The 24,603-nt window shown below is 45.9% G+C and overlaps 2 protein-coding genes across 3 annotated transcripts; one reads left to right on the top strand and one right to left on the bottom strand.

The window, feature by feature from the left end:
• LOC147580693 (uncharacterized) lies at nucleotides 1-3,769 on the bottom strand. Its single transcript, XM_086705991.1, has 3 exons — nucleotides 3,683-3,769; nucleotides 2,546-3,198; nucleotides 1-116 (listed from the first exon to the last, which is right to left on the bottom strand). Exons 1-2 carry the CDS (start codon nucleotides 3,767-3,769, stop codon nucleotides 2,554-2,556), a joined length of 732 nt encoding a protein of 243 aa, XP_086562117.1. The 3' UTR covers nucleotides 1-116; nucleotides 2,546-2,553.
• NRSN1 (neurensin 1) lies at nucleotides 2,929-22,920 on the top strand. 2 transcript variants are annotated; one of them, XM_086706129.1, is made up of 4 exons: nucleotides 2,929-3,106; nucleotides 4,857-4,935; nucleotides 11,739-11,936; nucleotides 21,474-22,920. In XM_086706129.1, the coding sequence occupies exons 3-4, from the start codon at nucleotides 11,748-11,750 to the stop codon at nucleotides 21,870-21,872; spliced, it is 588 nt and encodes a 195-aa protein (XP_086562255.1). In that variant the 5' UTR covers nucleotides 2,929-3,106; nucleotides 4,857-4,935; nucleotides 11,739-11,747; the 3' UTR covers nucleotides 21,873-22,920. The 2 variants fall into 2 exon arrangements, with proteins under 2 accessions (XP_086562255.1, XP_086562254.1); XM_086706128.1 differs by lacking the exon at nucleotides 2,929-3,106 and having other exon boundaries at nucleotides 11,696-11,936.
• The last annotated feature ends 1,683 nt before the right edge of the window (nucleotides 22,921-24,603 follow it).

Genomic DNA, 24,603 nt, shown 5'->3' with positions numbered 1-24,603 from the left:
CCCATGGGTTCATTTACCAAAACTGAGTACTTACTTTATACAAAGTGATGGACTCGGCATTGTGTAGAATTCAAAGTGAATTGTGGGTAGATCCTTCCTTGACGATGTTTACCAGCCTGGAGAGTAAATAAATAGATAAATAATGTCAATACAAGGCCAAAAAAAAAAAAAAATTGGTGTTACCGTAAGACAGGTAAGACGAGACGCTGTATGGGTTCAAAATAAAGAATGACTCCTATTCAAGCATATCAAAGAAGGCTTAATTGAAAAGCTGGTGATGATGTTTGGACTTGAAGAATGCACAGCAGTTGGAGACACAGATATGGGGGAAACAGCACAAAGAAGCACCAAAGGAAATAAAGGGAAGGAAGAACGTGTGAGTTGTGTTTACAGAACACTGGATATATTCGGTGAGATGAGAAATGAACTTAGAAGGGAATCATGAAGTGTCCACAAAGACAGGGTAAGGCCTAATCATAGCATCCCTTCTGGAAAACAACTCGGGCAGCTACGACCTCTCCTGACCCCTTTTCTCTGTGACTTTCCATAATGCTTCTGCCTGCATCTCACCCTTCGTGCTCTGAACGGCAGCCGTTCCACAAATGTGTGCTGAATAATGAATTAAGACATTCCCTGGTAAATGTTTTTATGTAATACAACCCGGGGAAACGGTGCAGCATGGTTTAAGTGAAAATTTTGTTGCTTCTAAATGATCGTCTTTGTTCCCTAATGTTTGCAAAACTAATAAATAAAAGCTATGGACTTGAGAAAGGCAAGATAATTGTGATAATTCACATTTTAAGGGCGTCTGGGGATGTGTAAAGCATCTTACTTTACCTCAAGCTACTTCAGACTGAGAAGGAACCAAAGGCAGATGTGCTAGAAGAACTTGGAAGACCTGGGTTGCCCCCGGGGCTCCTGAATAGGCATACCCACCCCTGGGTCGCTTTATCAGAAATGTCCACAGAGAAGCCAGAGATAGCATCAGCTGGAAATAGGTCTGTTGAGAGGAGATAAGGAAATGGAGAATGCTTGGGAAATTGAGAAGACTTGAGACTTCCAGCTGAAAATACTCATAAGCTCCCAACATGTTCAACTAAATCACCATCATCATCATTGCTATAATTTATACCATCAGACCTATAATTTATTGAATACTTAATATGCAACAGTCATTGTGATACATGCTTTATAATTAGAATTTCAATTAATTCTCCTAAATACCATATGAAGTAGATACTCCTATAATCATTTTAGAACTGAGGAAAATGAGGTATACAGTGGCAAAGCCACAGGACCAGCTTAAATAGCAGGAGTTGGCACAGCCAGGATTAAAATCCAGGTTGGTCCAATTCCGAGCCCTCTGAATGTCTAATGGATGATAGATTCTTCATGCATCGCCAAAGGGGACCTGGACACTTAGCGGAAACCAACACCATAGACAACTGGAAGCCAGTCATGCCCTTCCAAAGCCTAAGCTCTGATAGCCATCTAACTGAGAATCCCTGGGTTTTCGTACGTGTGCTGATTCTCACTCACTTTCAAGGAAGGAAAACCCAGCAGCCATGTCACAATCTAAGAATAAACAAATGTTCGCCAAATCTACTCACTGAATATGAGAAAAGCAAGCTAATAAGCAACGTGTCAAAAGTCCTGAAAGATGTACTTTCTGAAGACTGGAAAGGGAGAAAGTAAGCAGTGCCTGTCGGTTTGAATAGTGTTGAAAAGTAGTGTTGAAACTTGGGGCAAGAGCTGAGAACCAGAAGAACCGAGGAAACAAGGCCATCCCTGTGGTTGCTTTGCTTCCAAGCATTTGCTCAGCATTTGCTTTGGTCTCTGCTCACTGTTTCATGAAGATGGAGTTGCTTCCTAGTGATTTTCAGACACCATGTCACGAATACCCTACGTCCCCTCCAAGAGATAAATCTATAGATTCCAGTCCTATCTCCCACTTAGTCGTTATGTGACCTGTGACAGGTAATTGTGAGTCTGTGTCATGGTGGGTGCAAGTGGCTTCTCTCTATACCTCGGCCTCCTCTTCTGAAAAATGGGAATAACAAAGAATACGCCTCCTCCGTACATAGAGTTGATGTGATGATTTAACGACTTATTACGCATATAATTAATATATACCTAATGTGCCTATAGCAATGCCTGCCTGGCACACAGTAAGCACTATATACATGTAACGTGTTGTTACTGTATGTGCAGAATGGCTGCACAAGTATTAACTATTTCAGCGATCATTTTCATTAAATGCCACTTACCAGTGGTCTGCAGAGTCTCCAGGAGCAGGGGTCATTGTATTTACATGCTAACCCGCCCACACCTACACACATTTCCCGAGCTATTCACAGGTAATTTCTAGTGTGCTCTTGCTTTCCCGCATCTGTGTGTGGGGTTTTCCTTGCAGAGCATCACTGAATTCACTCTCTTGACCGTTCTTCCATCTCGCCCCATGACCTTGGGGTCAGGGGACCAGGTGAGGGGCTGAATGTGCCCACGGGTGACACTACCAGAAGGTTCTTTCAGAGGGGCTCCTCACCTCATGTCTCACCAAGGACAAAACTCAAGAGTCCGGAGAAGCCTCTGCACACCCCCAAATGTATCCCAAATGGGGCGGCGGCGCAAGACGCACACATTCACTTTAAAAATAAGCGTGCAGTGCACCTGCTGTGGCCAGGCGCTGTGCTGGGCGGGAGAAGGCACCAGGAGGGCAGGAGGGCACAGCATGCTCCGGGTGCTGCGACGCTTCCCTAGGACACAGCGACCCGCCGCCCAAACGGCCAGCCGCCCCGCCCCCGCTCCCTCCCAGAGCGCGACCAGGCGGGGACCGGACGGCGCACGCGCCCGGCGGGGCCCCGCCCACGCGCCGCCGGAGCGCGCCCGGCGGACGCACGTGGCCCTTCCGGCGGCCGCCGCAGCTGCGCGGGCCTCGGGCGCGCGGGCCGCCCAGCTGTCAATCACCAGCGGGCTGAGCTCCGCAAGGCGGGAGCTGCGGCGGCGGCGGCGGCGGCGAAGGCGGCGGCGATGATGGGACCCCAGCGAGAGATCTGCGGCTAGCTGGCTGCACTTGCTCCACGGGTCAGGGGATCGGAGGGGACAGGTAAAGCCTTGCGGACCCCAGGAGCGGTTTTCTATGCTCCATTCGTCTTTCTCCGATTCTCCCTCTCCTCCCTTTCTCTCTCTCCTTCCTCTCTCCTCGCGCACAAATATTCATGTTCTTTCTGTGTCTGTCACACGCATTCCTTACTCATTCACGTCTATTATTTGTGGACACATCTCTATAAAAAGCATGCACATTAAAATCCGTGCACACATGCAAATTAGGGGTCGCCGACTCCACGCTTTGGTGGTTTGTGGTTTGTGTTACGTAAGAAGTGGGGAGGTATACAGGGAAAACTTTCCCGGGAGAAAAGAAAAGTTATATATTAGGTAAGAGTCAAATGTACGTATTTGGAGTTTGCAAAGCTGGTTTGATTTGTTTTCCGAGCTGAATTTAACCCTCGCTTGCCCTCCCCATTCCTTTGCCATATTCAAAGATACGTGAGTGCTTCGATATAATCTCAGGACCTACTTCTTTGTGTTAATTAGAAAGGGGAGTTGGGTGGGGGTGAGACCAAAGCTGATGACCTCAAAGAAAACAGAGCTGGAGTTAAACAGCTGGTGTCTACTTAATTACTGGCTCCTGGCTCTGTAGCAGAAATGTTTTCAGCACGTTGGAGAGATCCCTGGGCTCCAGACCAGGCCAGCCTTTAGTGAAGGGCATGTGTGGAGTCACTTTCTTCAGAGAAAAGGGGAAGGCGACAGATAAAATGAAAGGACGTTTAAATGAGAGAGACAGGCACTGATGAGAGAAAGAGAAAGAGAGAGAGAGAGAAGGAGGGAGGGCGGGGGGGGGGGGAGGACTTGTTTTCTTTTACTTATCCAGATCCAGGATTCTAATAAAATTTGCCTTTTTCTCACCAAAATCTGCTCACATACCACCTGCAAAACAAAATTTTAGAGCAAAGAAATGAGTCTTGAAGAAGGTTTGACTGTGGTTCGTATCAACTCAAACTGGGAAATACTAAACACAGTTTGTCAGGCCTCACCTAGGTTTGCTCACCTCAAGTCTTTGAGGTTCTCTTGCAAATGGATGGAGAAGTATTCTTCACAAAGAATTTTTAATGACCTCTTGAAAAACATCACCCAGCTATTATTTTATTTCATGATTAGAGTAATGTAGGAAGCCAATAGTTCTATAGCTGGCAATGGCTTTTTAATTAAATCTTGCATGGGCACCTGCTTTTCTTAGGCAGATGGAAAGTAAAATGATCCTGATAGGAAGAAATGGATATAGGAGTAAAAATCAACCCAATGAGTAAATCATCTAAAGAACCTTAAGAAGTCTAAAATGCATGTAAACAGATCAGAAAATACAATGGCTATAAGGTTAATGTATTTTATAATATAATGGAACAGGCAACGAATCAGTTCTAGAGTACCCAGGGAGCAAACAAACTTTGTATTTAGAATTTTTAAAATACACATGAATTAGTCTAGTTGGTATTATTGAGTAGTGGAATAGAATTGTACCAAAACAAGAATAGCATGTGTATAGTGTGTTATAGTTTACAAAGCCCTTTCATTTATGTTGTCTCATCTACCCTGTAAAAGTCTCAAGAGAACCCCCTGAAAAGTTATAAAATATGAATACTTTTGTGAAAACAAGTATCTCCCCACTCTTCAACAAGAAGTCCTTTATCAATATGTTTGTCAACATTAAAATGACTCTCTACAGGTCATAAGAATGGCTTATGAAATTTAGATTTTTATCTGTATCGCATTCTGCAGAGATTTTTTTCCTTAAATAGGTTTGAAGGATGTGCCGTTAAGAAAGAAAGGTCAGAGACTAACAAGGAGAAGGAGAAGAGGAAGAGGAAAACTTCAAAGGTGAGACTCAAACCTTGTCACATGTAAATTCATAAGCACCTTCTGGTTTGCATGTAGATAAGAGGTTTAAGGAGATTATAGGTTTTCTCTTCTCCATTTGGTTTTTGACGTTGTATGCCTTACTTAAAAACACATCTTGAAGAAGTAAAGTAATAAGATTATTGCATATCACTATCCCTTTTTAAAAAATTGTCAAAGTGCTACATATCCCCTGACTTAGAAGGTATTAAAAAGTTCATCATAAGGAGCCTCAATCCCTACCGGTACTGTTCCAAGACAGTAAAATACCTCTGAAATGATCTGTTGGTAGAAACACATTTTCAAGTTTTAAGGTCATGCCTATGCAATTCCAGAATGCCTGATTTAAAAGTGAAAAACCTGTTAGCAGGCTCTCATGCCTTCCTGCGTCCACACTGAGGCTAACTGAGTCCTTTAAGCAAATTGGCTTTTTGGTTTGGTGTTGGATCGATGATCTAAATCAGGTCTGTGCCTATACCTTGCAGCACTGGCTCTGTGGAAAAGTGGCTCTAATGGCAACTTCACTCTCATTATCTCAGAATGATTTTATGGGAGAGAAAAGCAGTATGAAAAATTGAATGATATTTCAAAGAGAATAAATAGAACAGGGCCCGTGCCTGGCCTCACCACTGACTCACACATGGAGCCATGGAAAACACTAATCTCTTTGGCGCCTCAATTTTCTGCCTCTCTTCTCTCAAGGAGACCATGAAGACAAATAATATAAAGTCTGTGGTGTTCTTGGAGTTTCATGAGGCATAAAGACTTATTTCTATTTCCATGGTTATGAACCTTTTCCAAATAAAATAAAAAGTAATTGCATTTACTTGACTGAAATTCAAATTTCCAGCAAATTGGTACTGTAATGTATTGGTAGACATAGAGATCATAATAATACAAATATGGGTTTACTTGCTGACAGAGGAATTGTTCAAGGCATTCTTAGCATTTGCACAGAGAAATCACCAATCACTGCAAATACCTGGTTTTGGTGCCCCCTTTTGTTGCATTTCTTGCTTCAGAAGCGTTTCTCCATCTAATCTAAGTGTCCACTGAAAGCAGACTGCCCCACTCATCTTATTATCCTCTCATGATCTGGCACATAATTAGTGCTGTAAAAACAATGAAGGAAGGGAGGAATGAAAAAGGAAGGACCACTCAGGCCATCATCCGCACCAACCCATGTACAGCTTTGTGCCAAGAAGTTTCAACTCAAAGTGCTTGTCAACAGGACAGGAAAAGCCCCTACCCTCATGAAGCTCACAGTCTATCAAGTACACAGTCTGTCAGACCATTAACAAATAGACCACGTAATGGAGCACCAGATAGTAACAAGCACTATGAAAAGAAAGAAATTTGGACGAGAAGATAAAGAGTAATAGAGGGCTGACATTGAATGTGCTAATTCCAGGAGGCCTCTCAGAAGAGTTTGGGTGGGGAGTGAAGGTCTGATTGTCTCTGCCTGTGGGTCTGGGGGACATGATAGGTGTGCTGTACTGCCAAGAATTGAATACCCATTTTAATGTATAACTGCATACAGTTGAGACAGATACCACAGACAGGTTATAAAAAGAAGAAAACCAAAGGGGCACCCGAGTGGCTCCATCAGTTTTGCTGACAGCCCAGAACGTGGAGCCTGCTTCAGATTCTGTGTCTCCCTCTCTTTCTCTGCCCTTCCTTCACTCGCACTCTGCCTCTGTCTCTTTCAAAAATCAATAAACATTAAAAAAGAAATAAAGAAGAAGGAGGAGAAGGAGAAGGAGAAGGAGAAGAAGAAGAAGAAGAAGAAGAAGAAGAAGAAGAAGAAGAAAACCATGGATGGATCCTCACCTATTAACACCTAGAACGTCCTTCCCGGAGAATGAAAATAACTCTGTCTTCATAGGTGACCAAACAGCCAGATGCTAAGGCTGCCTGTTCTCCATCATGATGGCCATGCTGGCATCCAGGACACAACAGGCTCCCTGGGGTGTTTATAAAAGGAATACTCACATGGACTCATTTAAGTACAACCCTGGAGAAGAGTTCCACTCACCACCCACGCCCCCCATTCACACACCTCCTGGGATGTTAAGGCTTTCTCTGAAGAAAAGAGCCCTCCAGAATCCGTCACTCAACGACAGTCACAGATACGACATTACTGTTTTTGCAGCTGCTACTCTAGCTATCCAGATTGCAAACACCAGATTTCTCATGAAAGCTTGCTCACTAAGTACATGCTGAGCCAAGCTAAAAAGCCTTTGTACATACCTTCCATTCCTTATCAGCCCAAGTTTATTACATACTAATTACCCAGCTTTTCAAGTGACTTTATGAAGTGACACCATATGATAGTAGAGGTGTCAGTCAACCAAGTAGATTCTAAATAGCCGTAGCATTAGGAGCACCTGGGTGGCTCAGTCGGTTAAGTGTCCGACTTCAGCTCAGGTCATGATCTCACGGTTCATGAGTTCGAGCCCCGCATCGGGCTCTGAGGCTCTGTGCTGACAACTCAGAGCCTGGAGCCTGCTTCAGATTCTGTTGTCTTCCTCTCTCTCTCTGCCCCTTCCAGGCTCGTGCTCTGTTTCTGCCTCTCAAAAATGAATAAATGTTTTTAAACAAAAATTTTTTTACATACATAAACAAATAGGTGTAACATTTTCTTTATTGGGACAAAAAGTTACTGGCTTCCTTATGAGGAATGTAAGGTTTTTGTACTAAAATCCTCACTGTAACATGATATCTTTTAAAACTCTTGTTCTTTCTCGTGATCATTCTCCTCTAAGAATGAATCCAATAAGTTACATATTTGGAAAGATGTATGGAACCTCTAAGATCCTCAGGGACTTATGGGCACACCTCATTTCATGCGCACTTTGCTTAAAGGTGCATCGCAGAGAATGTGTTTTTTTTACAAATTGAAGGTTTGTGGAGAAACAAGTCTATCGGCGCCATTTTCCCAACACGTTTGTTCACTCCCTGTCTCTGTGTCACATTTTTGGTTATTCTTGTCAGATTTAATCAAACTTTTTCATTATCGCTCTATTTGTTACAGTGATCTGCGATCAGTGATCTTTGATGCTACTATTCTAACTGTTTTGGGGTGCCAGGAAGTATCCCCATATAAGGCAGCAACTTAACCAATAAATGTCCTGTGTCTTCTAACTCTTCTACTGACAGCCGTCCCTCCATCTGTCTCCCTCTTTTTGGGCCCCCCTATTCCCTGAGACACAACAATATTGAAAGTAGGCCCATCAATACCTCTGGAGAGGTCACTAGAGTTCAACTCAAAGAAAGAGTCCATTGATGTGGAAAACTTCATTGTTGTCTGATTTTAAGAAATTGCCTCAGCCATCCCCATGTTTAAGCAACCACCACCCTCATCAGTCAGCAGCCACCATCATTGAGGCTGAGACCTTCCACCAGCAAAAAGATTATGGCTCGCTGAAAGTTCAGAGGACGGTTAGCATTTTTTAGCAATAAAGTTTTTTTTTTTCACTTAAGGTATGTGCATGTTTTTAGACATAATGCTATTGCACCCTTAATAGACGATGGGATCATGTAAAAATAACATTTATATGCACCGGGAAACCAAAACCTTCATTGGACTTGTTTTATATGATGTTTGCTTTCTTCTGGGCATCTGGAGCCTAACCTGTAATACCTGCGATCCACCTGTACCATTTAGGCAACATACGCAATACTGAAGTAAGCTGTTAAACAGACAAACAATACACAGCCATTTAGGCTACTTAATACCAAGTCATTGGCCTTACTAATAATAGCTTATACGCTCTTTTAAACTGAAGCTTCACGTGTACTATAATGGTCAAGAATTGGGGACAGTCTGACAATCCATCAGTGAGAGTATGGGAGTAGGTGGGAAAACAGTAGACCCAGGTGTTTATCCCACAAAAATAATTGACTCATTCTGTAAATGCATGACCAAAGACTCCTGGAAAAGTATCTCAAAGGAATTAGAGGTTATCTGGCTCAACCATCTCATTTTAAGGGGGATAAAACCGTAGCCCAGGGAGGTTAATGAGTTTGCCTGCCATATCATGACCAATACATTGTAGATCAAGAACAAGGATTAGAACCCATTCTGTGTCCTGTGTGGTTAGCACAGCATAGGCCATGTTCTTGTGCTCTGTATGTCTGGAGAAGTAAATAAGGCTCATTGGGATTCCTTTCCTGGAATGTATCTAACATCACTGAAAATCCATTCTGACTTAGAGTAGAGCCTTCCATCACTCAAGCCCAAAGAACATTTGTTTTATGACACTTCCTGTCTCTTTTATGATTTTACCCATATTTTGTTTAACAAAGTTGGATTACTGAGTCTTATCCTATAAAGCAGAAACATTCAACCTCGTGTATCGGAAACAGCTGTGCAGGAAGGACTACAATATGTCACAGCCCTGCTCTGCATCGAAGCTCAACTCTGAGGGAATAAATGACTTCAGCATCGAAGGAAAATAACTCCTACTATTGCTATGAGGGATTTCTTTTTGCTCCTGTCCTATTTTTGTCCTTTTTCCATGTTAAAGTCTCTGAGGCTTTGTAGGAAACCTGAAAATACATATTTGGATGAGTTGGTCTGATGATGCAAGTACATGATTCAGTCCATACTCCAGCCTTCGGTAATGTCACATTTCGTCTCCTCCCTGACTCACGGTGTATGGCCTTTAGCAGATGACTTTCCTGTGCCTCAGTTTCTTCAATGACCAAGCAGAATTAGTAACATATGGCTCCCATCTCATCCCTTGACCGAAATTTTATTACAATGTCTTAAAAGAAAGTGCCTTTAAAATTATCCTACTTATGTATCATTAGTAATAGGCCCTTATTAATCATCTTCATTGTGTAAGCATCAAGTTAAAACTACTGAAGAGAACATCCTAACATTTAAAATATGGAAACTAGGTTAACAAAAGAATTAGATCCATAAGGCTTTGCTGCTCTAATCAGGCAAAGTACATTCTAAAATCTTTATTTTTTATGAAATAATATCCTTCTGAAATGTTTAAAAGTTAGAAAAGAAATTTTTTAATCTCCTCCCCTGCCCTCTCTTCCTGGGTGATTTCTCCTGGCTGCCATATCTGAAACGGAGAAAGTCACTAAACATAGTGACCAACACTTAAAAATATGAGGTCACCATCAGTAGCATATGTCTGCATCATTTTTCTAAGATCGGGGCCATTTTCTTCATGAATTTGACTACATTTTCTAACCCGAACCTGTTTTTCGCTAACAGCACACCTTACAAGATAATCTTATGGATTCACTTTGTGGCCATGGGGCAGGAAAATGCTAACTATCTCTAGCTTCAACTTTGATTTTTGCCCCATAATTCTATCCAACCAAACTAAGTGGCCACACAGGGGCACTTGCCAGAACTTTAGGTTAATTTTTTCCTTGTTGATAGATACATATCACTATGTGGTTTCTTGATAAGTAATTAGAAACATTTAATATGTCTTCTCTTAGCCTGGATTACAAGGCAGGCTCTGAGAGACCCCTTCTACATCGTTCCTCACTTTGTTATTTTGAGACTGTGTCCACACAGGGAAACCATCTGGAGGATAACTGGAAAATCTAAACAAGTAATTCACATTTCCAGCTACATATTTATCTGCCTATATGGAGAGAAGGAAACCAAATATCAAACAGAGAATTACTGAGAATTCCCTCACTCACCAAAATTGCTGTCTCTCAACAATTCCTTTTTTTTTTTTCCCATGAATTAATAACCAAATGCTTCTCTCCAAGGGTATTGATTAGGTCAAATCAGGTAGAAATTACCATCTTTTTTTAATATTTCTTTTTGAGAGAGTGAGGGAGGGGCAGAGAGAGAGGGAGACAGAGAATCCAAAGCAGGCTCTGAGCTGTCAGCACAAAGCCTGACGTGGGGCTTGAACTCACAAATCGTGAGATCATGACCTAAGCCAAAGTCAGATGCTCAGCCGGCTGAGCCACACTGGAACCTCAGAAATTGTCATCTTTAAGAAGACAGAGACCCAAACAGCCCACCCAGTATGTACTTTCATTAACAGTCCCCTGGCTTCTCGCATATACTAGCCACTTCATGCAACGCAGTGAAAGGCTGGGTCTACCCTGTCCATTATGCTCTATCATCCCACATGGACAGATGTATCCACAAATAACGACTTAAATATCTAGTGTTAGAGTCAGTGAGGTGTAAATTATTGGCTGAGCCATTTGTGATTAATAAAGCATGAAGCGTCGCTGCTCAGCAGCTTTCAAACACAGCTTCTGCACAACCTGACCATTAGCTAAGATGTTAGAACACGATCCGTGAGATCTAAAAGCAAAACTGCAAACTGCCAAGAGTAAACTATGTATTTTCCACAAGGGAACATGGTTAAGCATCCGAGAGGACAATCCAAGACAAATTCCATCTGTAGCAAGGGAGAGTACCTGCCTAATTCTTTAACATGTGAGTGTAAAGACGACTGGATTCTAAGGGATTAAAGATTTCTTGTCAACACAGTGAAAAATCTCAGCTTCTTGCCTTCGTTCGTGTGCTTCATGCTTAAGTTTCTGCATAATTTAAGCGAGCTGTGCTATTATGTCTCATTTCATTTATGGAGAACCAGTTTCTAGTCATTGAGTGTTTGGGGGTAATTTTGCATTAAGTAGAAAAGCAGAGCAGCTTTTAAGAAAAGCTCAAATAGACTTTCAAGTAGACTAACGTTACTCAGCCTGGTTCGCACCTTTAATATGCCTTTTAATCCTGAAGCCAGAGCTCATAGGGCTGACGGCTGTGGATGTTGTCATTCCAGCTGGGAAGGATGAGTTCTTGCAGCAACATCTGTGGCACCAAGCAAGCACAGGCCGCTCCTGAGGGCGGGCACCAGCGCTACGGAGTCCGGTCCTACCTGCACCAGTTTTATGAGGACTGTACCACCTCGATCTGGGAGTATGAGGATGATTTCCAGATCCAGAGATCACCTAACAGGTGGAGCTCAGTATTCTGGAAGGTAAGGAAAGAGGTTAAACATAAATAGGTATCACTGTCATCATTGTTAACTATTTTTGCTACTCTTATTCATGTGCCGCTAAATTCATCAACCGTGAGGACCTCCATAGGCAAAACATTATACACTTCCAGCCCCCCCCCCCCCCCCGCATAGGCTTGGTAATTATCATTTAACAATTTACAGCAATTATGAAAAAGGAATCCTTGGGTGCTGCGAGAGAGTTAATGCTGAGACATAATACAGTGGTCAGTATGCCAGCCCTGCCTCTGCCAGACCCGTGCTCATGAGGCTGTGAGCTCCAGCTTCTTTGAATGAAGGTGCCCCACCAGACAGTGCATTCGGTCACTCATCGTGTCATCGGTGAGCACCTGCTCCGTGCCAAGAAGTTGCAAGGTGCTAGAGGTTAAAGGGGTGAACAGAAAGGAAAGCCCTTTGCAACCCATTGTGGGGAACGGACCATAAACAAATAAACCACATGACAGAATGTCAGGTAGTGACAGCTGCTATGGAGAGAAATAAACTGGGACAAGAGGGCAGGGAGTGACGGAGGCCTGGAACTTAGTGTGCTGATCCTAGACAGCCCTTTGGAGGAGACGGCACTTGAGCAAATAACAGCATGAGTGCAGGGAACAGACCTATTACCTGGCTGAAGGCCCTTCTGGGCCAGGAAAATATCAAGTCCAAAGCTCTGAAATGGGAACAGATTTGGTGTCTAAAAAGTAACAAAGAGGTGCAGTCTGGCTGGAGTGGATTGAGAGGGGGGAAAAGGATCCAGAAAAATAATAGGACACATGATTTAGAGCCTTGTGGATGATAATGAAAACCTTGGCTTTTACCTTGAGAGATATGGGAAGCCCACCTGAGCATTTTAAGTGGAGGAGTGACATGATCTGACTGATATTTTAACTGGATCATTGTAACTACAGTATGGAAAATAGGTTATAGAAGGACAAGGGTATATGGGACACTATGAAAGAATCCAGTCAAGAGATGATGATGGCTTGGATGGTGGTAGTAGTGATGGGGAGAAGTAGTCCGAATTAGCACGAAGTTTGAAGAGCAAGCCATCAGGACGTGCGGTGAAGTAGACGAAAGTAGAAAGAGTCAAGCATGACTCCAAAGCACACAACCTGAGCCATTTAGAGAACGGTGTTACAATTTTCCGGGATGAGGAACACAGGGAGAGCAGCGGGTATGGTGGGGAACCAAGAGTTTGACCATGGCCATGATACATCAGAGCTTCCTGTGGGGATCACATCAGACACGTGAGTGGGGCTCTCTGGTGGCACTTGAAACGCAGCTCACGGATTGGGAATCCCTGACATACAGAACTTATAAGAGGCACCAGACTAGACAAGATGACCCAGGAAGAGAATATGGACATGGAGAAGAGGGCATTGGGATGTCTGAACACTTAGAAATCAAGAAAAGGGAAAGGATTTAGGAAGTGATGCTGAGAAGGCGCAGCCGTAATTAGCTGGTCCCCTCCAGCTCGGGGATCCCGATCATCTTCAACTTTCTCCCAGGAGATCCCAGAGTGTTTTACCTTGATATTGTCCGACACTTACAATATATTGGCATAATTAAGATAATACTTACAAAGAGCTCAGCACAATGTCTGGTATGCACTCAAGCATTCATGTATTAGCTACTATTATCAGATGTCATATGGCACACTGGGTCCTGAAGTGGAAATAAAATTTGAAATCTAGTTAATAAATAAAGAACTGGGTAACATAGTTGTTAATACGGATTACCCAAGACCTGCGTTAATTTAACATCTCACTACTGTCATGTAGTCTGTATTCAAATTGGTTGAGCCCGCATCCTTGCCCTGTAGAAATGTCATCTCTGATGAATCCTTACTGGCGGGGACAGATGAAATACATAGCCAAGCTTGGCACATCTTGTATTTACCCAGTTAAGTGGGTGGTTGCTTTCCTATGTGTCAAAAAAACAAATATTTGCCTGACAGATCTGTTGTGCCAAGAGCGTAAAATGCCACTGTCATACAGGATATTGAAAGTGTTCTCATGGTTCCAAAGCACTCGCGGTGTGATTGGAGAAGCTGTAAATCTGTCAGACAAGATATAGGTATGGATTTAAAATAAAGAACCTGCAGTAAGTTACCAACCCCAGAACTCGAATTTCAGGACTTTCTCCCTTCTAGTTTACACAAACAAGATTCACGAGTATTTGTTCCCTGTTGTGCTGGACCTACTTCAGAGTCTAAAAACAGGCAAAAGTCCATGGCCTCCTGGACTTGTGCAGATGATATTTCAGCATAATCCAAATCCTAGACCCAGAACCTAATCACAAAACACCAGACTGGGCATTCAGAAGCTTGTAGTCAACCTGAATCACCTAAGAATACATGGAAATCACGGTCTTAGAGACTCACCTCTACCAAGGGAATAAACAAACTGGTCTTCTGTTTCCTCCTGGGGAATACAAGTGAATATATTCCAGCGGGTTTATGAAGTGCTTTGTATCAATACAGAGAAAAGCACTGATTGTGCCCGTTCCCATTATGATTCTTTTTTATGGTATTTTTCTTTCATTTCAAACTGCATCTGTAGGTGGTTCAAGTTATGGGCTTCCCATTTCCCCGTTCCCAATGACGTGGGGCTAACATCTTGTTGGTCTCCTGCCAGGGGCTAAGTCCACGGTGCCTCAGCGGGACTCTGCCGCTAAGCCAGCTCCTTAGGAGGCAGCAGCATGGAGGGGTTAATGAGCATGGACATTGAGTCACATGGGCCCGAGTTAGAATCTTTGCCCTGTCACGTGGATCTACACAACCTGTATCTCACAATGCTATCCTCCCTCCTCCCTCCCTCCCTTCCCCTTCCTTCCTTTTCCTTCCTTCCCCTCTCCCTCCCTTCCTTCCTCTTCCTTCCTTCCTTTTCCTTCCTTCCTTCCTTCCTTCCTTCCTTCCTTCCTTCCTTCTTTCCTTCCTTCCTTCCTTTTCCTTCTTTCCTTCCTTCCTTAGGTTGTTCCTTCCTTCCTTCCTTCCTTTCTTCCTTCCTTCCTTCCTTCCTTCCTTCCTTCCTTCCTTCCTTCCTTCCGTCCTTCCTTCTTTCCTTTTCCACGAATATTTATATGTCCACTATGTATAAGGTTACGTGGTAGGCTCTGGGATTCATTTGTGAATAAGACCCTACTCTTCACTTGTGAGTTAGATACCGCCTTGACCTGAAGGAGTCCACAGACAAATAAGGAAGGTAGACATGTCCACAGACAGTTATGATCCAACGTGATAAACATGGCCCTAAAAGCAGTCACGGTACTTACCCGGAGCACAGGGACTTGGGGCCAGGGAGGATCCGATGCAGCCTGGAAAATGGCTCCTCAGAGAGATCACCCGTACACAAGTGGGAACTGGGCATCCTGGTAGGAAGAAATCTATTCCAAAAGCTGTGTCGTGAGAGATGATGGCACGATCAGGAAACCACAGACAGCTCAGTACGCCCGGGGCAAACATTCAGAAGTTGGAGGAGAGGGGTCGAGAGGTGAACAGGGGAATGTGTAACTAGGGGCCGATCACAGACGACTTTGAAAGGCTCTGAAATCGAAATCTCTAAATAAAAAATTAAAAAATAGAAATTTCTCCAGAACCTTCCAGCTTGAGTACAGCAAGGTGGCAAGTTCATAAATCTAGGCTTTCTGGATCACCACATGGTTGCCTCAGCCACAACCAATTTATCCCAGTGCCTGCAACACCTGCCGTCTGCAAAAGCCCCTGTGACCTGGTCCCACCTACTCCCTACCACTCACTGTGCTGCCCAGAAATCCATCAGGCTGTGGTGGCACTTTTCTTTCTTACCCTTGCACTTGACCTTGACTAAGGCTGCTGCCACCTGCTTGTGCCGCCAAGCACCTCAGTAAGGCAGGTATAAAGGAATGGAAGCTGTCCACTCACCCCCGATCATGTGTTGCTCACCTCAGGGCCATTGCCCTCCTTACCTTCTCCTCAGCCCACGTCAGAAACCTCTCAAAGGGTGCTCCACTCAGCGTGCAGGTGCAAAGTAAGACTGCCACCCCTGCAGCCTCACTGGCCGTGAGGGTGACTCTGGCCCCTCTCTTTTCTCTCAAGACCCTCCTCCCATCTGTCCCAATCACTCCGGTTTCCCCCCTGAGCTAAGTCAGAGTTGAAACTTCCGTCTTAGATTTTTTCTTCAAAGCTTTGCTAGATATTATGGAGTTGGTTTTACACTAGAAATGAGAGAAGCTCAGGGCTCCTAGGTGGCTCAGTCAGTTAAGCGTCCAACTTCAGCTCAGGTCACGATCTCATTGTTCCTGGGTTCGAGCCCCGTGTCGGGCTCTGTGCTGACAGCTCGGAGCCTGGAGCCTGCTTCGGATTCTAGGTCTCCCTCTGTCTCTGCCCCTCCCCCGATCATGTGTGTGTGTGTGTGTGTGTGTGTGTGTGTGTCTCAAAATAAACACTAGAAATAATTTTTTAAAAAATAAATGAGAGAAACTCAGGGAATGGGTGGATGGCAGGAGCACGGAGAGAGTGGGAAGGAAGGAACAGAGGGAAGGAGGGAGGAAGGAAGAAAGAAAAGAAAGTAAGGGGCACCATTTTGAATATTTTGGGTCTGAGGAGCCGTTGGGACATTTTTGTGTCAGTCCTCCTATTGGCTGTCAGAAATACAGGGCTAGTGCCCAGGAAGGGAATCCAGACTAGAGCTGGAGATTGGAAGGCATCAGTGTATCAGTAGGAGTTGAAACTACAGCCAGAGACTCGACCCTAGAGAGATCATCTTGAACAAGAGATGTGGGTCAAGGGGGACCCCTGGGGAACGCCAACAATTTAAAAACATCTGGCAAGGGGTGCCTGGGTGGCGCAGTCGGTTAAGCGTCCGGCTTCAGCCAGGTCACGATCTCGCGGTCCGTGAGTTCGAGCCCCGCGTCAGGCTCTGGGCTGATGGCTCGGAGCCTGGAGCCTGTTTCTGATTCTGTGTCTCCCTCTCTCTCTGCCCCTCCCCCGTTCATGCTCTGTCTCTCTCTGTCCCAAAAATAAATAAAAACGTTGAAAAAAAAAATAAAAAAAAAAAACATCTGGCAAAACCGTTTGAGAGTGAGTAGTTAAAGATGTAGAAACAGGAGACAGTTGTGTCAGGGAAAATAGGTGAAGGTTTTAAGAAGACCCCAGTGCTTAACATCAATGACCACAGAATATTTAAATGGAGTAAGAAAAGAAAAACCGAATTGGCTTTGACAATGAGGAGGTCATTAGTGACTTAGGAGAAACCAGTTTCAGTGGAGTTGTGGGACTGAGCTCGGATATCAAGGGTTGGAAGAGTTCAAGCAGTAGCTAGAGGGAGACTCAAGGATCCGGAATCGCTTTGGAAGATGGAAACAAGTGACTGTGTTCACGGGCTGGAGGGACAGAGCCTCCATAGGGTAGAAGACCACGTGGGTGGCCAGGTAAAGTGTGAGGAAGGACCTGGACCACAGCCAGGCAGGGGTTGCTGTTCTGTAAAGCCCAGGGTCCCCACAAGCAGGTCAGGCCAGGACATCCCTCGGGGTTGACTTCTGTCTTGTTGTACTTCCCCTGAGCGCTACCTGGAGGCCAGCTGGCTCTTTCCACATTCAGCTCTGTCCGGCTCCTCCCCATTCCTCCTGCCCTGCTAGCTCTGGCTTCCAGTGGTCATTACCACGTCCTCTCTGCCCGAACATCTGCGCCCGCCGCTCTGGCTGCCAGCCTGCTTTGAGGAGTAAACAGAGGTGTGCTCCGACCTCATTGGCTTGCACACAGACAGTGACGGGGACGTTGGTCAGAGCTCCAGCAGGCTCTGGCTGGTGGCCTCCAGCAGCAGGCTCTTTGGAATCCAGGTCCTCCTCCCTGTCCGTTCCCCCTTTCCAGCTGCAGACACTGGATTTTCACACATCCCCCCACCTCCCCACAGCCAGGAGTCCCTGTCCTTGTGGCCATCTGTGAGGTCTCTCACAGCTGAGAGAGGCCCTTTTCTCTTGGCACTGGGCTGAGCTAACCACCAGGTGCACCAGGCTGCCCCACCAGGTCCCAGGGTCCCCTCACCCCATGGTGTTCCAGTTCTCTGCATAAAGCCAGGCCCCCAAGAACCTCTGTGCTGCATTTTTAAAACTCTATTTAATAGAGCCCCCTTCCCTGTAGACCGAGGACCACCTCAACTTGGAACTGTGTCCCGGGACCATTTTTACGGCTCTGTACGGCATCACTCCCCAAATCTTTCTTCCTTCTGATGCATCCCATCATCCCCTGTCATGCTGTCAGACTCTCAGTTAAGACACAGCGTTCTTCAGATCCCATGGCTGCCCCTCCAGTCCTACCATCCCTGGCTCTTCCTGGTGTGTTTTCACAGCGTTGAGGGTCCTCTCTGGCCACATGTCTTGAAGGTCCCCCTTAGACTTGCGTGGACGGCACCTTCCAGATCCTGGGAGTTGGCTGTTGGCCACCATCGTGCCCCCCTCCACGGAGGGCAGGCCCCTCTCTGACATCTGACTCAACAGGGAAAAGGGAGAAGGCTCAAGGAGGCCAGCCACTTTCCAGTTCTGCAAGTGATCAGAGCTCTGCCATCTGCAAAGCGTGGCTCGCCTTGTAGCTTCTGAGTGAGCTTCCAGGACTGGATTTTAATCGATAAAGCACTGCTCAGTTGGGGAGCAGCGCTGCTCTGAGAATCAGTCACCTGGCTCTGCAGTCAGCAGCCTGGAGGTTCAAGCCAGTCAGTTAGGAATATTTATAGAGTTCAAGGCGGGAACGCGAGATGCGGTGATCAAGACAGAAATAGAAGACCTGAGCACTGACCTTAGGTGCTCTTCAGAACCCCAGAACCCAAGATGGATACATTCCTGCAGAGTCCTGAGTGTTTGAGAATTAGTGCCAGTTCTCAAGGAGGAAGGTGATTTAGTGACATATGAAGCATGTCACCATGGATATTTAAGTTAGTTTATGCATTCAGAATTTTCCAATGTGACTCATTTTTCAGGTTATAAATAATGGTTAGTCTTTGGAGGTGAATTTGCCTCCATTTTTAGAAAAATGTAGAAAGCCATCCAAAATATTATATTTTACAACCCAACTTTTCCTATAGTGCTTAAATCTTATGTAGAATAGTTTCTGGGTTTTTTTTTTTTTTCAAAAGACATTATATTGACTCTTTTCCAGTTTCTTTACAATCGTGGAAATCTGTCCCTATATGGTGACTAAAACTCTGTTGTAATTTTAAAAATAATAATAATAGCAGATAATGTACAAAATAGTAACTGGTGAACTATGGTGGGGAGAATAGAAGTGGAGCAGGGGACCTGGGTTCGAGCCCAGTCACACCACCTGCTAGCTATAGGACTTTGACCTCCACTTCTTCGACCCTACAAACCCCAGGGTCTTACAGGTGAGGTGGGAAAAAAATACCTACTTTTTGTAAGATGCTGGCGATGATCAAGTGAAAAACATGAAACACTGTGCCTAGGTCTTCATAGACGCCCAATAATACTAGCTAGCTCTCCGACAGATTTGTGAATATGTTTTCCTTCTATTATCCAAAGTAATAAAGAATTACTGATGTATCACCCTGAAACTTAATAAATAAGTTAAATAAATATAGTTTAAATTCAAAGCTCTAGATTAAATGGTGTTATGCATTTGGCTAGGAATAGGAGACAATGAAAATGTGTTTAAAAAATAAGTAACTATATTAGCTGTTCTGGGGTCCAAGTGCCCAGAGATTGTTGTAGCTCTGTGGCCAACATTTCACAAGAATGCATTTCCAAGTAGATACCATAATAGCTACTTACTGCTTAGCCAGGCACTGGGCTAAGCGCCTTTGAGCATGGCCTCACTTAGGCCTCGCTAGAACTCCACGAGGCAGTAGGTATGATTATCTTTTATCATTTTGTAGATGGGGAGGTTAACGGTGAGAGTGTTTAAGTAAGTTTCCTCATATGACTCAAGTACCGGTTGGCGGTGCTGGAACCCAAGCCTGGATCTGTTCATTCCCAACCTCCAAGCCACCAAACAGCAAACAATACTCTCCCTCTTCAGTGTGTTCCATTCTATTCCAACCTGAGCTGACGCAGTCTCATCTTCCACCTGCTACTCCTAGAGCTTCTCAACATCTGCAAGGGGAGAGCCCAAATAACTACATGTGAGAGGAGAAAGGACACTGGCCTGGAGCTCACATCTGTGGCTTCTAGCCCTGACTCCGCAACTTGCTAGCTGTCATCCCTCCCTCCCTCCATCCCTCCCCCACTCCATCCATCCATCCATCCCTCCATCCACTTGCTAGCAGTGACCTACCCTCCTCAAGGCTACATCTCCTGACCTGCAAACTAGCAGTCATGGTTCCTTCCCACTAACTTGGGAAATGGGTGAATAGTTATACGATCGCCAGTGACCTCCATCCAAATCACCAGGAAGATACCTGTATGTTGGACGAGTTGAGTTTATCACTCATCACAGTGAGAGAGGTGATACCAGAGGGTCTCCTAGGGTATTTCAGTAAGAGGATGAGGAAGGATGTATTATAGAATGTGGGCCTTGGGTGGGCGATTTGGGGGGAGGGGGTCTACAGGAGCCAGAGTTCCCTCTGGATTGTCAGGGCTGATTCTATGGTTGGATAATAAATAATTAATAAGTATTATCTATAGGGAGGGCAGACCAGGGTGGGACTAAAGCTGTACTTGGTAATGAAGCAGCCGTCATTTATATGAATGGGGGGAAGGGAAGGCATTTGATATTTTGTGGTTTGCACAATGACCTTGTTTTTGTCTGCGCTTAGACAAAATGATGACACAGACTTGTTTTGTGTCACTTCGTCATGGGTACAGAGGGAGCCTGTCTGATGTTGATGTTCTGTGACACAAATCCTGTCAAAGGAGAACAATGTGGCATCACTGGGAGCTCCCGGCCAGCTTCCCGCGGCATCAAGGTCTAGTGGATAGAGTTAGGCTAGTTCCTGGATGTCAGGCCTGCTTTAGTCTTCTTCAAAGACCAAAGGAGAGGGGTGCCTGGGCGGCTCAGTCGGTTAAGTGCCCAACTTCGGCTCAGGTCATGATCTCCTAGTTCATGGGTTCAAGCCCCCCGTCAGGCTCTGTGCTGACAGCTCAGACAGAGCCTGGAGGATGCTTCAGATTCTGTCTCCCTCTCTCTCTGCCCCTCCCCTGCTCACATGCTGTGTGTGTGTCTCTCTCTCAAAAATAAGACCTTAAAAAGAATGTTTTTAACCCAGATATTTAAAAAAAAAAAAAAAAAAAAAAAAAACAAAGACCGAAGAAGACCACGGAAGCCAAAGGTGGCCTTGTCAGCTGCAAAGCATCGTACGAACAGCTCAGAGGGAAAATCAGGGCAGTGCTGCAGATTCCAGTCGGTATTAAAATCAGAAAGGTCCCTCCTCACCTTCTTTTATAACTGGGAAGTTATGTAGCCTTCTCCTAAAATTTGGGGTGAGTGGGAATGGAATATTAACTTCCCCCCAACAACGAGGCCTGCCCTGGGAGGGCTCAGGAGAGCCCAAGCACCGAGCTCACCCTGTCCTGCTTGGCTGTGTCTTTCTCCAGGTCGGACTCATCTCCGGCACGGTCTTCGTGATCCTTGGACTGACTGTCCTGGCGGCGGGCTTTCTCGTGCCCCCCAAGATCGAAGCCTTCGGGGAAGCCGATTTTGTGGTGGTCGACACCCATGCCGTCCAGTTTAACAGCGCTCTTGACGTGTGCAAGCTGGCGGGGGCCGTTCTCTTCTGCCTCGGGGGCACGTCCATGGCAGGGTGCCTGCTGATGTCGGTGTTCGCCAAGAGCTACTCCCAAGAAGAAAAGTTCCTCCAGCAGAAGTTTAAAGAGCGAATTGCAGACATCAAGGCCCACGCCCAGCCCATCACAAAAGCTCCGGGCCCGGGGGAAACCAAGATTCCGGTCACTTTGTCCAGGGTTCAAAATGTGCAGCCTGTAGCGGCAACCTGAAAGGCGTCCCACCCCGGGCTCCCCTCTCTGGTCACTTGGTGTTCACAGGGGGCGGGGGCGGGCTTTGAGATGATGGGGCTTGGGCTTCACTGGCCCCCCGCCGGGGCTCGGCCACGGGCGGCCCGGGCGCTGAGCTCACCTGTGCTCCGTGCAGGTGGTTCAGGTGGTTCAGGTGGGGGTGAGGCGACCTGTCTGCTTGCACCAAGCTGCCGAAAGGGTGCTTCCGTGTGTCCCCCGGGCGCCCTCGGGAGCTCCCCCAGTTATCGTGACTCTGTCGTCTCCCGCGTTAGTGATTGTCACCCAAACGTTAGTCCTTTAACGACATCTTAACATGAGGTTACTGAGATCAGATGCGAACGTACTGGAGTTCTCCACAAATCTTTTGCTTGTTTGTTTTCTCCAGTTTTTTTCTTTCTTTTTTTGTCTCCGCACTCGGAAAGCTAAAATTGCCAACTTTAGAATCTTGGGGAAGAAATTAACATTAGGGGTATCTATGCAGTGTCCACGGGCCAGGGAACGAGATGCTACGACTGACTAGCTGTGTGACCTTGGGGGATTTTATCTCCCTGCCTCAGTTTCCCCATCTGTGTGACAGAGATCCCGGACTGCGGTGTCAGAGATTCCCCTTTTCCTGTGTGTCCTCGTGTCTCTCCAAGGACACGTCTGCGACGTCCCCGTGGCTCTCTCCTCAGTGGGACCGTTTCAGATCTGCACTCCCAGAAAACTCTGAGTCAGCACCTACTTACCTGTCAGTATCCAACCCCAGCAGTTTACACAGTGCTGTCGTGTTTTTATAAAGACAAAAGTAAGCCATCCTCAAGGTGAGTCGGTATTAACTTTTAAAAGGGTTTTCTCTCTCAAGTAAGATGTTTCACGCTGCGGCAAGATGCTCGTCTCGTCCCTATGCACTTTCACTGGATCTGTGGATCGAAACCAGATGGAGGGACGCGCGACCGCGGTATTCTCTCAGAATCTGTGCCACCTTCCAGTTCTGTCTCTCTTTTCTGTCTCCCTTCACTGGGTAAATAAAATATGTGAACGAGGGGAATCTGAGGTGCACCTGTCACTCCTTCAGAGTTTCTATCCTGAGGCTGAACAAGCTCAGGTTCCCCCGGCGACATGGAAGAATAAACAAAGCGATTAGCGCTCTGGGGGCACGCTGTTCTTGTGCACAGTCCAGCAGGAAACGCAGGGCGAACCAGATCGTCAACAAGGGGCGCTGGCCAGATAGGGGAGAGATCATCCCGGTTCCTCTGGTTCTCACCTTGCTGTGAACATAGCATTTTACTTTCATTCTTTGAAGCCTTATACAAGCCCCAAGCATCTGTTCAAGGCAACATCATTTGAAGCCCCGTACCGATGATTCTTGGAGACTTGAGTTGTAAAAGCCTCTAGAAAGAAAAATCATGTCGGTGGGGCTTGGGAAGCTGTAGGTACAAGCACGATAAGAGCCATAAAACAGCAGTTCTGTCCCCCCCCCCCCCAAAGACCTAAAAGAAACCAGGATACAGAGAGCAGGAGATGAGTCCAAAAACACATGCCCCATCTTTCCTGTCCTACCCAGGCTTTTGGGGGGCAGGTACTTGCGAGGCCCCTCACGATGCCCTCGGGAGGGATTGCAGGTGTTCTCGGGAAGCAGAAGAATGAGCAGCACAGTTTTATCTTTGAAAAGAGCGTAGACCATGTGTACTCACGGAGAGCAGCCCGGGTACTTTTTAAAGCCAGAGTGGGCTTAGAGAGCAGAATGGTCTTAGAGCCTTAGTGTGATGCTCTTGCTGGGAGCCAGCCTCTCCTCCCCAGTATTGACATTTCCACAGCAGTGCGTAAGTGCACGGCCGTTGCTGGGGAGGGAAGCCGGGAAGACCACACTCTGTAACCAGAGGGACCGAATGGATTCTTGCCCAGACGTGTGCAGTGGGTCCAAGCCCTAGATGATACGGGCCCGCCAGCAAGTGCACAGGTGCCCCACTGATGGGCCCTGCGGCCTCGCAGGGCACCCCCCGTGTCTCTACGGTGGCTCTGTGTGGTTAGTAAGCTTACCCTCATTCTTTCGAAAATCTACCTTTCTAAACCTTCCACACATCGGACCAAATCCTGTAATTCAAAATTACCTACAAGCTGAACCCCTCTTGCAATGGCCCATTAGTCCATTCTGGACCCCAGCCTGGTCCCAGGCCGGGACAATTGTCATTCAACTGTTTCCATCCCATCCCCTCCCACCTTGTTTTCTGAAGGGAGACACGTGTGTATGTTATTGTTCCTATCTTGTCCGTGCCATCTATGGGGTCCCTACAAGTTTTAGAGTGTGTGTAGGTTAGAGACCCCCTGACACTCTATGCACACCAAGACCAGCAGAACTGATGGCAGGAGAATGTAGCCGCACCTCGGCCTGCACCGGGGCCTCCCGTGATGCAATCACGCCCCAGAGCCCCGTACCCCAGCCACAGGGACACCCAAGTGTGCCCTTACTCACTGGGATGACCTTCCCAGCAATAACCATCTGCCCTTTCAGTGGCTACTGAACCCATCAAGGCCACATCAGGAAATAATAGCAATGACAACAGGACCTAATATGCACTGAGTTCAACTATCATATGTAAGTAATTCATCTAATGCCCACAAAAACCCTGTGAGGTCAGAGCTAGGGTCATATGCCCATTTTACAGGGGAGGAAGCAGGCAAAGTCCTTGCCCAAGGAGACCCAGGATTCAGATCTCAGCATCCAGCTCCA

The sequence above is a fragment of the Puma concolor genome, chromosome B2 (genome assembly GCF_028749965.1).
Source record: "Puma concolor isolate L17-30 chromosome B2, mPumCon1.1.hap2, whole genome shotgun sequence".
In the NCBI taxonomy this organism is placed as follows: Eukaryota; Metazoa; Chordata; class Mammalia; order Carnivora; family Felidae; genus Puma; species Puma concolor.
Note: the sequence above shows the minus strand (reverse complement) of the source record. Positions and strands in the feature narration are given on the sequence as shown.

Bases quoted from the DNA above. Each gene is read 5' to 3' on its own strand.
- LOC147580693 (XM_086705991.1), bottom strand. From the start codon at position 3,769: ATGCCCTTCACTAAAGGCTGGCCTGGTCTGGAGCCCAGGGATCTCTCC. The intron at 3,199-3,682 runs GTAATTAAGTAG...GTGCGCGAGGAG, and splicing joins TGCTACAGAGCCAGGAGCCA to AGAGGAAGGAGAGAGAGAAA.
- NRSN1 (XM_086706128.1), top strand. From the start codon at position 11,724: ATGTTGTCATTCCAGCTGGGAAGGATGAGTTCTTGCAGCAACATCTGT. The intron at 11,937-21,473 runs GTAAGGAAAGAG...GTCTTTCTCCAG, and splicing joins GGAGCTCAGTATTCTGGAAG to GTCGGACTCATCTCCGGCAC.